Below are 15,641 nucleotides of genomic sequence, written 5' to 3'. Positions count from 1 at the left end.
CATCTGTCAGTTTTTCTTCTTTTGAGAAGCAATGGGAGGTTTGGGAAAAAAAAAAAAAAAAAAAAGCCATTTGGAACGAGGTATTTTCACGGAGTATTTACCTGTAAAACATGATAAACAACTTAGTACAAAACATCACATTTTTGCTCGAGGTTATTAGATATCGGAGCTTTTGAAGAAGATCCAGAGGAGGGCCACAAAGGTGTTTAAAGGGCTGGAGCACCTCTCCTATGAAGACAAGCTGAGGGAGCTGGACTTGTTCAGTGTGAGTAAGATTAGTCTGCAGGTAGACCTAAGTGTGGCCTTTCAGTGCTAGAAGGGAGCTTATGAACAGGAGGAGGACTGACTTTTCGCAGGGTCTGATAGAGATAGGGTGAGGGGAAATGTCTTTAAACTAAAAGATGGGAGATTTTGGTTAGATATTGGGGAAAATGCCTTACTGAGAGGGCCGGTGAGGCTCTGGCACAGCTGCCCAGAGAAGCTGTGGTGCCCCATCCCTGGAGGCGCTCAAGGCCAGGTTGGATGGGGCCCTGGGCAGCCTGAGCTGGTGGGGGGCAGCCCTGCCCATGGCAGGGGTTGGGGTGGGTGGGCTTTGGGGTCCCTTCCAACCCAAACCATTTTGTAATTCTCTGATTCTATGACTGTTTCTCTAGAAAAATTGCATGTAAGTGAAAACTTTCCTAATAAACAGAATGAACATGTCTGGTACTGTTTACAAATGAGTTGATATGGATACAAATGCTCTAAAGAATTACAAAGGTTGCTGTGGTCGCGTGCTCCAAAGCATACTGATAGTTGTTGCACGTATAGCAATAACACATTCTTGGTGCATTAAAAGTTATAACTGGGAGACGAGGCAAACATTTTCTGTGCTGTTTGGCATCCGATTCCCCTTCCATACCACACGGGGAGAGAACAAACTCAAAGCCAGCAGACAGAGAAACCATTAGAGGTAACGATTTTAGAGCATAAGGAGCTTTATGTGTAGCGCTGGACACAAATACGAATAGCGTGTGCGGGGAGGAAGCGCAGACATAGACAAGTAGGGGGGAGGCAGCAAGGTAAGATGGCGAGACCACGACTACGACTCCCAGGATGCCCTGCGGCCGCTGCCCGTCCCCACGGCAACGGCGGCACCCAACGGCTGGTAATGGCGGCGAGAGAGAGCCCGGGGCGGTGTGATGGAGGGGCAGGGCGGTGAGGTGTGGAGGCGGCTCTCGGGGCGTGGGGCCGACTGCTATCCTGCCAGGGCTTCTTGTTTTGCCTTGGGCTGGCAGCAGGAGCCTCCGCCGGGGAGGTGGGGGAGGTTGCTGGGGTGTTTGGAGGAGCCCGGGGCACTCCTGCTGAACAGAAGCTCTCCCTGTGCTCATGCCTTTCATTTCCTACTCAAGTACTGTTTGGTTTTTTTTTCTTCCTATTGTAAGAAGCCTCAATTTCCCCGTTACTTGTCCTTAACCTTCTGTGTTTTCTCCTCTTGGCTTCTTCTTTCCCGTTTAATTTACTTCTCAATGTCTGCTTTTGAAAATGCATAGTGAGGTTCAGCCCACGCATCTCATCAACACAAAGCAGCAGTTCTAAGTTGAATTGAGGCTTATTTGATTTAAACTCAATTTGGCCAGAAAGTGTTGACAGTTCTAAATGAAATTTGAACAGCAGTACAGATCTGTGTACCGAGCTGGCCTTTGCCTCATCCTCATGTTACAAGTTCCCATCTCCTGGGTGTGATTAGAGTGGCTCAGCTGGGCACTCCTCCGTCTTCCATAATGAAAAGTAATTTGCACCAGGGAATGAAGAGTAAGGAAACTTCTGAGTTGACCTGCAACGTTTTGTGCAATCCTAAAGTGCACTTTTTGGTGGGGAGGGGGAGTTAAGTGATTCCCCTTTTCTGTTTAAGAAATTTAATTTAAAGTGAAATTTCACCAGAAAGCAAAAATGACAACAAAATAGGAAGAATATTTAATAAATATCTTCCCTTCCCCCCCACCTCCCCCCCTTTTTTTTTAGCTAAGGCTGCTTCTTACATTTTGTGTGAACTACCATTTTAATACCCCTTTAATTTCCTTTACATACTTGCTACTCTCTCTTAAGTCCCCCCAGATATACAATTTATTCTACTAGTGAGTAGAATTCTGCATCTGTAAAACAATGGGCTGAGTCATCTTCAGGTCATATTGAGAAAGACTGAGCTATATCCCAAGAAATCCTTTTTACTGAAACTACACTGTTTAAATAATATTGCCAGAAGTGTTAGCTATTGAAGTCAATCTGCTCTACTTTCCAGAAGATTCAGTAAAAAAAATACTTAGGTATAACATACTTACAAACACGTATCACATGTCAGCATTTTACATTTTATGCTAGATATATTCTATTTCAACAATTAAACAATTAGAAGAATTCATTTTGCTTGAAAATGAGACTACTGAGAAAAGATTACTCCAAATAAATCCAGTCAAACAAAGTAAGATCACTGCATAAGAGAACCACGTCTCTGACAACAGTGCATTGCAGCTGATATTTCCAGTTGTAAGTGCCTTGACATGTAGAGCAGTGTCTTACAGCACTTTCAAAAGGAAACAAATGTATTGAGTCCTTGTTTAAAAAAAAAAAAAAAAAAAAAAAAAAAGTATTTATTTTCCTAACGTTTCTTCTGAAATTGTGCAGAGGTACTTTTATTATATTGCTTAATTTTATTTATTTATTTTCTGTTTTGTTTCTATTTGAAAATAAGTAAAATAAACAACGTCCCAAAAGTTTCAGAAGATTTTTATTTCAGTGTCAAAATCAGAGACTGTGTTGTATAGCTTTAAGTGCTGCTACATCCTCTGCTGATTATGTTAATGTGTCTGTTAAGATAACTTCATTTTGTGATCTAATTTGTGACCTAAGTATTGAAAAATATGACTAAATGATACTTTTGTGACATGGACAACAAAAAAATAACAAAAGAATACAATTAGCAATAACCATCATCTTAACTTTAGAGAATTATTATATAATATTACAAAGCACTTTTTAGTATTGAGTATAAACACAATTGTACTTCTTTTAAATATACTTATCCTGGATAAAATAGGTATGTTACTGGAAACAAACCGTGGTATCTGTTTACATTTAAGCAGCAGTATCTTGTAAATAATCTTCAAAAAACACATGCCAGTATTACAGTAAATTCTGAGTTAAATGAATTTTTTATTTATAGAAATAATTGCAAATATGAAATATAAAGTTACTGCTTACTACAGAACACACAATTATTCTAATGGATTAGTATTCTTTAGTGTTGCTTAATATAGTTGCAGACTGTTTAATACTATTTACGTTAATAGTACATAACTCACTAACATTTTAGTTCCTGATAGGACATGGAGGTCAATTTTTAAGCCTTTTACCACAGCAGTGATTAATTCAAATGAATATTTCCTTTATATTTTAGTGCAGGAGGATAGGAAGTCCCAATAAGTATGTGACACAGACGATTCCCCAAAGCACAGAAATATTAGAAGCAGCAGCTGAAGCAGAGGTAATGACTGTAAGCAACGCAGTGGAAAATGCAGAAGTGAAAATCATTAAACTAACTATTCTGAGGGCTTTGTCAGTGACTTGCTCTGAAACAGCTAGAAGCAGCCATTGTTTAGAACTATCTGAAACTGAAGAGAAGAAAATGCAGAAAAATGAAAGAAAGAAAAAGAAGAAAAAAGAACAACAGATCTTTTCCCAAAACAATAAAGGTAATTCATTTTCTGGTAGTATTCAAATGAGACTGTCTTCAAAAATGCAGCTGTTCCCTTTCTATGGCTTTTTTTTTTTTTTTGTAATGAGGAGGGCAGGAAAAACACTTTTTCACTGAAGAATAATAAATCATGTTTTGAACACCAGAAAGAGGAGAAAGAGAGGTAGAGACCCCTTACTATGTTATGCCATAATATTCATTGATCCAAGAGGCAGGATAATCACTTGAGATGTGGGAACACCTTTGCAGTCTTTATTCCTTGGTGTTGAGTGACTTTCCTGCAGATACTGTGATTTCTATGGTTTGGACTATGCATAAGCTGATGAGTCTGAAAAGAACTTTTCTTAAGGAAAGTTAATGAAAATTGTATGTCTGCACAAACACGTCAACTCTTAGACAAAAACCTGTTTTGGCCATCTTAGTCATAGCGTATTATGTAGAATTTATGCTTCAGTGCAATGACCATATAGCACAAATACAGTTCCTCCTTGTAAATGTTAGCAGTGAAGAATCTCTACTGCCTATTTTTATATCTGTGTTTCCTTAAATCCAACCAGGTGCTGCAAGGAAGAGCCTTTTCCACAGCAGAAGCCACTCTACCACTTGCCTCTGTCTTCCTAAGTAACACTCTTGCTGTAGCTTTCCACTATTCTAGCTTTGCTCATGGAAGAAGTGAGGCTGACACCGTGACTTTGCTGTCTGAGGCGGTGTCCTGATTTACCTTGTCCTGACATGACTTTGTTGTTGCCTCCTTTCTGCTATAAGGTGTTGTAATTAGGGCCTGCTCCTGTAAATATTTTATATGTGGAATGCTCATTGAATTCTACTGAAATTCTTAAAAAGATCTGATATTTTTCTTTATTCTTTTTTGGGTTAGGACCTTGGGTATTTTGTACATAAAATATTTTTGATCCATAAATTATTATTATAAACTTCTAGCAAAATGCTGTCTGAAATGATCTGAAAGCTAGAATGAGACTGAATATGTGTCTGAAAGGGGGGAGCACACACTGATATAGTCTTGACTGTTTTCAAATTTTACTTACATTTCAGGAAAGGAAAATTAATATCATTCACTTAGAATGTTGGCCATACAGAAAGGCAAAATGACAGTAATACACTTAGAATGCTAGCCGTTAAAATATATATATATTTAATTACTGCTTAGAAACAATGTACATGACTGCATAACTGTTCTATGCTTACAAGCATTTAAGAGTGAAAAACTTAGCTCAGACTTGCCTCAGAAGTTCCAGAAAGCTGGTCAGAAGTCATAACTTCACAGATATGTAAGCATGTCAAATTTTGATCACCTTGAGTTTTGAGTTCTTGCAGACCTTTAGTTATTGTTATTTTTCTTCTATCATGCCCCTATGCAAAGTGTAGGTCCTCCTCTTGAAGCCTGTAGAAATCCTTCCAGGTGGGATGAATTGGCTTCAACAGCTCCCAAATATATTAGTGAACTAAATATATACAAGGAGGAAAAATCTGTTTCCACTGATACTGGAATACTGTATGCTTTGTAAGTGTGCTTTTCTGAGTTATTCACAAAATGTTCCTGGTGTTTGCCCCAGAAGACAAACATGTACTTCGTTATCCTTATTAAAGGAAGTTGAGCGTGATGGCTATTCCAAATGAAAATGGCTTCATAAAGTGAAAGGAGGCAACCTTGTGCCATTACAGACCTATGTAGCTTCCTACGTAGCTGTGGCCCACATAAATCCATTACGGATTGCTTTATGTGTGTGTGTATGGTTTTGAACATTGATTTCTTATTATAGATCTTGGGCCTTTGGTCATAGTGCATTTAAGTACCCTGGATGAGTAATGCAGGAGCTTGTGTGAGCAGGTGGAGACATAGCAGTGATTTTGCTGTCTTGATTGACGGGTATATATCAATGTCAATTTACTTTGATCTGAATGCAGGGGGAAAGAAATTGCCAACTAAGAAGATACCACATCAGAATTCTTCATTTTTAAGCCTGCAGAATAATATGATTTCCCAGAAAAAAAATAAAGTGGCTCAGCGAATATTATCAGCAAGACTTCATAAAATTAAAGAGCTGAAGAATGAAATATTTGATTTGCAACACAAGTTAGAAGCATCAAACTTAGAAAACCAGGTTTTGAAACGGCTTTGGTATCGGCACTCAAAAGCAATAGGTGGATATGAAAATTCAGAAAGTGTCTTGCCTGATCTGTTAACAAGGCATTATAGTGAGGTGAGTACTTTGAGGAAACACCTGAGGATGTCTCAGGAGGAAGAAAGACGTGCATCCAGAAAGCTTAGGAAAGTTGAAGCAGAGCTGCTAAAAGCTAAAGATGATTTGCAAGCCTTGTATAAGCTTTCAGAAGACAAGACTCTTGCTGAGAAAGAGGAACTTTATCACAGATTATCAGTCCTTACAGAAAAAATGGAAGTGAATAATAAGAGAATACAGGTAATATATGCATATCATTTTATTTGTGAAAGAATAATAGGAGAGGTTTCTGTGCAAGAGTAGTGGATGTTGGTTTTTTTTAGCTGCTTCTTGTCAAACTGATTATTATAATACAATCCTCTAGTATTGAGCGTTCTTTTTAAGCTAGACATTAAAAAATGGTAGTACTCTTTCCAGTATTGTAAAATTTGTCAGTAATGACTGAGTGAATTAAATCCAGCAATAAAGATTTCTAAGGATTAAAGTCCTGTTTTAACCCTATTAGGTCAGAAGCACAACACATAGCTGGAGGGCAATCTTCAATAGAATGTCTGCTCTACTCTCTGCCAGCAGCATGGAGTTACCCAGCCTTTCTTGGGCAGTCCAGCTGCAATGGTGTGGAACTCCCTGAGCCCTGATTTGCCCTGATAAAACACAGCGTTAGTTATACATGGAGACCACCTGGTTGCTGCTGGTCTGCTTCCTTGGACAAGAGAAGCTGGCTCAGTTGGAAACAAGCACCCTTCCTTCCATGTGGCGCTGGTGGGCAGCATGGGTGTAGCTACATCTCCAGTTCACTACTTACTGTTACTCACTGCAGTCTGCTTTTAGAGTTGGCTCTATGGCTGATTTATTATGCAGGAGTAGTAAAAGTCTGGTGGGATTTCAAGAAGAGATCATTCAAATTATCTTTTTTATCTTTTATGTAAAACTTTACTAAACCTTTCATGAGGAAACAGGAATACGGGCTTTATTACAGAACTAGAAAAGTCCATTTTCCTCCAGGAATTAATTTCTGTTTTCTATGGGGTACATTATTCACATGATTAAATAAAGAGCCAGGTAATCTTAAAGGCATTTCACTATCTGAAAAGCTGGGTCTGAAGTATTTATTACCGGTAAGAAAATGAAAATGTAAACAGCTGAATTCAGACCCCTGAAACTCTCTATTTACAGAAGTCACAGTGAGAAACAATAAAAAGCTTGCAGGATTGGGTTCTCCCCCTACAATTTTAGTAATTGTTACTTTAGTGCATGGCACTGGGTTCTGATGATAAAGTACTTGGTAAAGTACCTACTCTTCATTTACACTAAGCCTCTTTATGCTGCCATAGTAAATGGATGTTGGTGTGAACTAAAGTGTATGAGAATGTCTTGAAGATGATTGTTTTCATTAATTTTATCAGAATGGTAATGTACAGGCTAATTTTTCATGTTGAAATGCCAGGCACTTTATTTTTTGATCAGTATTAATTGGGTTTTAAGCCTGTTTTTGCTCATTTCTAAAGTACTTTTAGAGATACTCAAATCATTTCATGCATTGTTTACAATAAATAGAAGCTTACTTTTCATTATATTAGCATGCTTATTTTTTAGATCTGGTAACAATAGAAAACTTTTTAACACTCACACTAAGTACATCCATATTGTAAAACATGTAATTTTTTTAAGAGCCTAGAAAAGCAGCTGAAGTTGAACAATAGCACCTTTAGTCGCCAGCTGGCAAATGAGAATAAAAAAGCTGTTGAAGCTGGAATAATTACAAAGAACTTGCAAATGGAAATTAACTCTCTTCACCAAAAAATTAAGGTATTCGAGATTCTAAACAGATTTCTGCTCCTATAGGAAGATTCAAGTCATTAATTTTATCTGTTCATTTGCTTCTTTCATTATTTACTAATAGAGTTTTTATTCATATTTGAGTCTGTAGTCTAACAAAAAAAAAGTCAAAATATAAAATTATGAAATTGTTGTAGAGTCTGTTTGTCTTTTGACTTCAGTAACTAACTGGAATAGATTAATGTATCATAATTTGAACAAATAGTACCCACCAACCTGTTACTGTTTTGTTAGATCTAGCTCAATATATCCACTTAATATGAGCTTCTTTACAGGAACACTTTCAAATCAAAATGAGCCAAACATTACAATCAGAAAAGCAACCAAAAAGACTTAGAAAAATGATTCAAGAGTTTGTTTCAAGTTCCAGCTTGTTTTTTACAAAAATATTTTTGGGACATCTGTGTCAACTTTAACACTTATAGTAACACTTTTCACTAAATGTATGGAAGAACATAAAATGTGGCACTGAATAGACAAAAAACAAAATAAAGTTATGTGATGTGAATAATGCTTAAGAAAAACATACATATCAAGAAAACATGGAAATCTTTGTGGTCTTTTTAATCTAAGAAGTGTTTGTAGCATTGTTAAAACATGCTATTTATTTCTGTATAGTGACTGATGCATCTGTTGATTCTACAAGGAAGCTTTCTCCAAAATGGAATCAGATGCCTGATTGTTCCTCTTGACTATGTATATGTATCTATGTGTGCAAATCTGGGAGATGGAAATAGTTACAGCCCTAGGAAAATTCATGTAAAGCTGTTCTAGAATGCAGATTATTTTAAAGTACAGTTCCCACATTAAGACTTTTCTAAATATTTCTTCACGTGTTTTCATAATGCTATGTTTAGATTCACAAAACCTTGTATTGTTTTACCACAAGAAGCTGACATGCTTATTAACCATATTTCTGTGCCAGAACAGTTTATTCTTACACATTTACAGTTCTGCACACGTGGCTTATTGAGACCATTCAAGTATACAGATGTAATTCTCTTTCAGATCAACCTCTGTGCCCAAATTAAATGTAACTCCTTTTCATACCAGGAATTGATTAGTGAGAATGTTACTGAAATTTAAGTATGAAAACATGATTCTTACAAAAGCGATGTTGAAAGCGTTCCTCAGAAGTTTATATCATGTTACAGAAAGCCTCATTTTCTGAACATTGTTATTAAAGGTGTAAAAATGTGCTTTTAGCCTTTAAAGGAAAGAATTTTGGTTTGGCTCATGAAAGAAAATGGCTGATCCATGCTTAAGTGGATGACAAAGTCACCAAATGGTTTAGAACAAAGGAATATTACTGGCATTTTTTTCCCAGCATAAGAAAATCAAATCAGTAAAGACTAATCCTTAATGCACTCAAGGAACTTAATAGTATTTATTCCTTCTTAGGAAAAGGATCGGCAACTTTACATAAAGAACATCTATGCAAATCGCTTGCTTAGAATCCCAAAAGACAAAGATGATTCAGTACCTCACAACAAAAGTAAGGGTATATTTGTTTTCCCTTGTTGCCTCATTATGTGAATCTTATATTGTCTTGTAATTGGGATGTATATTCCTAAGTAAATGTAGAGACAGTACTTTTATATAAACAAAAAATATTCTGGCACGTATGCTTTAAATAGAAGTGGTTCTTTTATGCTTGTGTATTCTATGACTATAAATGCATGACCTGTGGTTAATACTTCACCCATTTTTTCATTTGAATAGCCTTTAGCATACGTACAGTTTTAGTACTGTAATAGAGACAGTGAAATAGTGTTGCTATTGTAGGTGTCTATTTGCATCAAGAGCTGTTTGTCTATTTTAATAAGATCATGAAACAATCACTCCACTTCTGCAGCCTAATTTTTGTTCAGGCTTGTTCATTTTGATTTGGCCATGAGAAGTGGTCATCTCACGGCTACAGATCCAACATCACATCTCACTGAAACAAAGCACCTCACACGCTAACCTCATGCAGCAAGTTCCTAGTGTTAGTACAGACTTTCCAAGTGCTTTTAGATCAGTCAAAATAATGAATTTAGCTGGGTTTTTAGATGCTTTTTTTTTCTTTTTTTTTTTTTTTCATTCTTAAAACCTATAGCTTATTAGAAGCAGAGATCCTTTGGTGCCTATTATTGAAGCTTCTGCAACTTGCATTTTGTTGCGCTGCACGGAAGGGAGTGGATTTGAGGTACAAGGTTTACAAAGTTTAAAGGCTATTCTGATGATCATATTGTCAGTTTATCTGAGAGGGAATATCTGAGAGAGAAAAGTATATATCCTTAGCAGCCTTTTGGTTTTATTCATAATAAGTAAATTTAAATAGGCAATCAGAGCTTGTAATAAACCCATTATTGGATATCCTCTCAATTATTTCCATCAGCAAAACTGATACAATAGTATAGTAGAAAGACATAGTAAAATAATAGAAAGTTAATTCTATCAACAGGGAGAAACAATTCTTTAGTAAACTATTTCTTTTTTTATGGACTCAGGCAGGTATTGGAGAGAAATTTATCATAGCCAAGTTTATCTATCAACCATTCCAGGAGCAGTTATCTTGTGTGGGATTCAGTTGCCTAATAATAGGCATCATCTGGTGGCATTTGAGATGTTGTAGCACATTTGCCTGGCCCTGCAGTTGTTCCAGAAGGACATGGGTATCCCATCAGTCCTGGGTAATGCTGGCCAGCCTTCCGCAGATTCCTTGAATGCTAAAGGCTGTGTGTCTCACATAGCACTAAGCATCTATGTTTGCTGACCCCTTGACCAGAGAGAGCAACTGCTAAAAACAATTATAAATCATACAAGTTCAGAACTGCTTCATTGCTCACATGCATGCTATCAAGGACAAAAACATTGAAGCAAGTAGTTTTCTTGAAGCATTTGTAAATTGCTAATTGATATATGCTTTGGATGTAGTATCTAGAATTTACAAAAAATGTGTTTTGTATGGAAACTCTGTGTGGGAGAAGTACATGAAATATATTAAAGTAACATTGGCCTGCTACTCAAGATCATAAACATTTTGCCACTATTCCATAGGAGAGCTTTTTGCACAGCAACCTTATACTCTCTACTTTCGGATAATGATTGGAACGCTGAATTTCCTGGCTTAAGCAACTACTTAAAGTACTTACTGCTTAAATATTCTTGCTTCTGAACTAAGGAGGAAGTGGAACTTTCTTTGCAAATTCATTACTCTGCATTAGTGACAACTGAAATACAGAGATGAAGTTGGTAATTAAAATTTTAAGATGTAGAAAGAAATTGCTACTTCTTATTCCAAGTCAGACAAACTTTGTTTATTTATGAAGCACTGAATTCTAACTTTTGTTGTATCACATCACCATCTGGGTTTTTTTTTTTTTTTAACTTTACTGATGTGAACTTGTACATTATTGTTATTTAATATTATAATTTAAATTACTGATTACTACTTAAGTTCTTAGCTTAAACGAGACCTGCTATTTTATAACTTGACTAGATTCCCAGCAACACTGTCTGTTCTTCTGGTATTTCTGCCCAATTAGGATTTCATTTTCTGCCAGTTAATGGAAAGTGATGATTTAGAAACCTGCAACTGGAATTACTGAAATTGTTTTTCCTTTTCACTTGAATTTTCCTATAATAAATTCAGAAAGAGCTACTTCTTCAAGTAGTTGCTTTCCTTTGTGCATTTGTAACAATTTTTATACAGCAGGAAAGAAAACAATGTGGGGGTGCTTTTTTTTTTTTAATGTTCTTGACAAACAAGTGAAGGTAGGTTTAGGCTATCAGGAAGCTCCATATATCTAAGTAAAATAAAATTGAATTATTGAGTGAATCTGTTAAAGTTAGCAGTGGGAGCAAACTTTGTTCAGTTGTTAGAAGGTCACACTAGTTCGTCTGGAGGTACAGCTCCCCCTAGTTCTGAATCTGAAGAATGTTCTATTGGTTTTTGTTAACAAAGCTTCTAAGTAACTACTTGGGTTCAAAAGAGAAAACTATTTCCCTCCACATCGTAAGTGCCATTTCTTCAGAGGTAATTTTCAAATTATTTATCAACATCCTTATCACCATCAAAAGGCAAACAGTTGAAAAATCATCTTTTATGGTAAGTCTTCCTCTGATTTTGGGTATCAAAACTGGGAATAACATTGAATGGTGATATAGGTAAGATTACAGTTTTGTTCCTGTATTCATGTCAAAGCTGTTCCAAATATAGAATAAAAGAACAATATACAGGCCTTGCCATTGTCATCTCATCCTATTCAGGTACTTCTTTGAAGGGAACATTCAATTGCTCCCTTGGAACCTCCTTTCAAACATCAGTGATATTTCAAATAGTGTGAACTATTTCTCCTGAAGAGTCCGGTTCAGCAAAGCTTTATATAATTGCTTAACTTCAAACAAGTCAGAAGGCATAAAAACAAGCATTTTTTATTCTGTAGGATCTGATTTTGGGAGCTTGAAGATTGAGATACCCCTCCCAGACCTCTTAAAGTTTACATTATAATGTTACCACACAAACTGACCCAACACAGGCTCTATGGTATTTGACACATTTCTATGACATCACGTCCTATCTGAACAGGATGTCTTTGTACACCTAACTAAAAGTAAAAAGTATATGTACAGCACACAAATGTACTGATGAAAATGCTCAGGCCTCTGGGTAGCTAAACTCAGAACATCTAATAAAAAAAATCCAGTAACACTTAGATAATGAGATTTTACTGCATCTTTGGAAAGTCACAACACACTGGTGCCTCAAACTCAGCTAACAGTGCTTTAGCTATGTTAGTTACTCCTCCATTTTCACTGCTACCTGAAACACTCTTAACTGCAATAAAGATGAAGGTATATACATATTCAGAATGCGGGATGCATTCTGGGACTTTAACTTACTGACATACACTTAAACTGCAAACTTCTCTTTAAAATAAGGCTTTAACCAACAAAACTCGAGTCTTAGAATGTTTGGGTCCCAATCGAATACCACTGTCATCAAATGTATCTTTGCCCTCACCAACAATGTAATTCCAGAAACAACTACTGCTAATGACTGTCCTTTTGCAACAGGTCTCAGTATAAACACATCAGTGCAAGCAGATAAACAGCATTTTAGATCACTGCTATCTCAGTACCAGTCCCAGGAAACAGAAGAAAGTCCAGTTCTGCTTCATGAGGTATGAAAGATTGGGATCCAACTCCTTTGCTTAAATTACCACTGAAGTTGTATGTTTTTTCTCAGTTTTAGTAATATACTTGATTGGACTGAACAGTCATCTTAACTTCCTGTGCATTTTGTGTAAATATCACTATCATACAACAGAAAATATGTTAGACAAAGGTTGTAATACAAGGAACTCAATAGAAAATATTCATCTTTCCATAAGTACTGCACTGATTGTAATCTTTAGAAAGTATCTGAACAAGTATTTCCCTGTACTTTTTAACTTTAATTGTCAATTATAGGAGAAAAAGGCCTCAGAAGATAAGAAACAAGAAGCTACAGCAAGCAAAGCATACACTGATACCCAATGTGAAACAGAAAAGCAATCATCCAAGAAAATACCAAAGCCAGAAAATTTTTGTCAGACTCATGGAGGTATGTTTTAGTATCTAAAAAATGCATGTGATCTTTTCAGAAGTTGAATGAACTGATGATAATGGTAATTTACATGAGCTGGCATATGAGTGACAGTAACTACGAGTCACTGAAAGCCAGTTGCTGGAGGTACTACACTGACAGCAGATCAGCTCCACAGCTTAAGGCATCTTCCTACTGCTGGAATTCTAAAAGCAGCTCATGTTTGTGTTGGTAAAAATTCTGAGCTTAATCTATAAAAGTATACTTTACTTAATGGTCGTTCTGTTAAATCCACATTGATCAAATACTGATCCCAAACTGCATGTTGTGAATCTGCATCATAGTAGATGTCAGTAGATTTTTCTGGCTTGGGATCTATTGCTAAGAAAGGAAAAGGAGTTCTTCAAGGGCTGAGAGTATCTCCTCATTACAGTGATCACTGTAAATAGATTTTATGCAAATCTTAACCATTGACTGTGATCTCACATAAAGGCCATATGCAAGGAACTCATCTACAAAAAACTTAATTTTGAAGAGGTTCTATATGGGTTCACCCGTATAACAGGTGAAAGAGCAAGCAAATGCATCTATTCTTTTAGCTGAATATTTTCTAAAAAAACCTCATTTTCTTTAAATTGTAGATAAATGTAGATAAATCTGAGATCTGAATGCTGTCATGCTAGATACTTCACAAATAGTAGGCGACATTATGTGAGCTGAATTTCACACATTTACAAAGGTGTGACAGGTTGCTGAGGTCACTTACTGGATCAGTAACAGAGCCAGTGATATGAAAGGTTTTAACTCCTGCAGTTTGTACTCCATCTTTTCAGCTTGAAACCCTTCCAGAGGCCACCTGTGAATCATTTCAGTCCTATGTTGAAAAACTGCAGTATATTCTGCTCCATGAGACAAGCATGTTGTCAGTTAAAGGAAAAAAAACCATTCCTGTATTTAAGCTCAATGTTATAGCAATACAATGACAATTAGGAGTTCAGATCTCATGTGATTTCCCTGATATTTTATATGCAACTTCTCTAGCACTATATTTAGCCCATGAAATACTTAATACAGATTATACTTGTATGCTAATTAATTTAAGCAAGTATGTCAATGACTTAATGATCTTAACAAAACCTTACCCCATCCTATTATTAGTAAATAGCACTGTCCTAACCATCAAGACTAAAGAACCATCAGTAACAACTTCAGAAATAATGCAGTAAAATTTGCTCTCATTAATGCTTCATGACTGTTTGTGATCCTATATAATTTAAGAACATTCCTAAAACCCCTAATATTCATTTTAGAATATTTAAAGGAAAACAAACCACAGACAACACACACTTGTCTGGAATTTATAAAACAAGAAGAAAGAAAGAGAGACTTGCTTAAACAGAAGTCAAAGAAAGCTGAAGAAACTCTGCTAAATGACAGTGTAAAAGAGAACAGTCAAGAGGAAGATGCAGTGGAAGAGAAAGAAAAAAAGTCAGAAGAACTACTAAGAAGTGGGAAGGCAGGGCATAATTTTTTAACTCCAAGAAACAAAACACTCTCTAAGCTGAAAAAACAATACGTATTCTCAGAAACCACTGAAAATTTGTATCACGGGCTTCCTACATCAGGTACAAAATCCACAAAATGCAGTCTTCGCAACAACAGACATGCAGGTCAGGACCACTGCAAAGAAGAATCAAAAGTAAAGAAACTGTCTGGGCTATATGAACCATCCTTCAGTAAAGTTACCAACATGAGGCAGAAAGACGGTTTGACTGAAGCAGAAGGCTGTGCTCATACAATATTCAGTGAAAGGAAGAAGAGTCTTATGAAAGAACTCTTTGGACAAGGCAGTGTTTGCAAAGACAGCCATTCGTGTTCTAACATGAGAGGAATGGAGAGAAAGCTGTGAGGGGATGCATGATTACACAAGTGAAATGTTAACCTTCCACTGATTTATAAAATAGCATCTATCATCTATGAGTCATTATGAATAACCTTATAAGAATACACAAAATTGGTATTTATTAAGTATATCAACTTACCTTTCCATTTCGATTACACACTGTTTTTAGCTTCGTAAAATATATATTAATTCTTAGAAGTTTTGAGAATTTCTGTCAATGACTTTCAAAATGAGAGGCAAATCAGCTGTCACAGCAGAACATTCTTCTATTATTGATGCACATGTATGCATCTTAGGGTGCCTCAACAATTTTGTCATTTTACCTGTTTTAGGGAGTGTCCAAGTTAGTCCTTTTTGGTTAATCTTTGCATTCTCTCTGCAGTTTGAATCTTA

At 36.3% G+C, this 15,641-nt stretch overlaps 1 protein-coding gene across 8 annotated transcripts; it reads left to right on the top strand.

Annotated features, from left to right (window-relative positions):
* Window positions 1-702: 702 nt before the first annotated feature.
* On the top strand, window positions 703-15,285 carry LCA5L (lebercilin LCA5 like). Of its 8 annotated transcripts, XM_090122699.1 has the most exons (9): window positions 1,118-1,197; window positions 3,437-3,523; window positions 3,600-3,731; window positions 5,660-6,174; window positions 7,606-7,743; window positions 9,175-9,268; window positions 12,835-12,941; window positions 13,231-13,363; window positions 14,656-15,285. In XM_090122699.1, exons 3-9 carry the CDS (start codon window positions 3,665-3,667, stop codon window positions 15,252-15,254), a joined length of 1,653 nt encoding a protein of 550 aa, XP_089978825.1. In that variant the 5' UTR covers window positions 1,118-1,197; window positions 3,437-3,523; window positions 3,600-3,664; the 3' UTR covers window positions 15,255-15,285. The 8 variants fall into 8 exon arrangements, with proteins under 8 accessions (XP_031468609.2, XP_031468606.2, XP_089978825.1 ...); XM_031612746.2 differs by having other exon boundaries at window positions 704-1,147; window positions 3,437-3,731; XM_031612750.2 differs by having other exon boundaries at window positions 3,437-3,731.
* Window positions 15,286-15,641: the final 356 nt, after the last annotated feature.

Source organism: Phasianus colchicus, chromosome 1 (genome assembly GCF_987193195.1).
Source record: "Phasianus colchicus chromosome 1, bPhaCol1.hap1.1, whole genome shotgun sequence".
Classification (NCBI taxonomy): Eukaryota; Metazoa; Chordata; class Aves; order Galliformes; family Phasianidae; genus Phasianus; species Phasianus colchicus.
This window is presented reverse-complemented; position numbering and strand designations above follow the sequence as displayed.

What these genes read in the sequence shown, in the direction of transcription:
- LCA5L (XM_031612746.2), top strand. Translation starts at nt 1,067, where the DNA reads ATGGCGAGACCACGACTACGACTCCCAGGATGCCCTGCGGCCGCTGCC. An exon ending in CTCTTCACCAAAAAATTAAG is followed by an intron (nt 7,744 to 9,174) that starts GTATTCGAGATT and finishes ATTCCTTCTTAG; the next exon opens with GAAAAGGATCGGCAACTTTA. An exon ending in TTTTTGTCAGACTCATGGAG is followed by an intron (nt 13,364 to 14,655) that starts GTATGTTTTAGT and finishes TATTCATTTTAG; the next exon opens with AATATTTAAAGGAAAACAAA.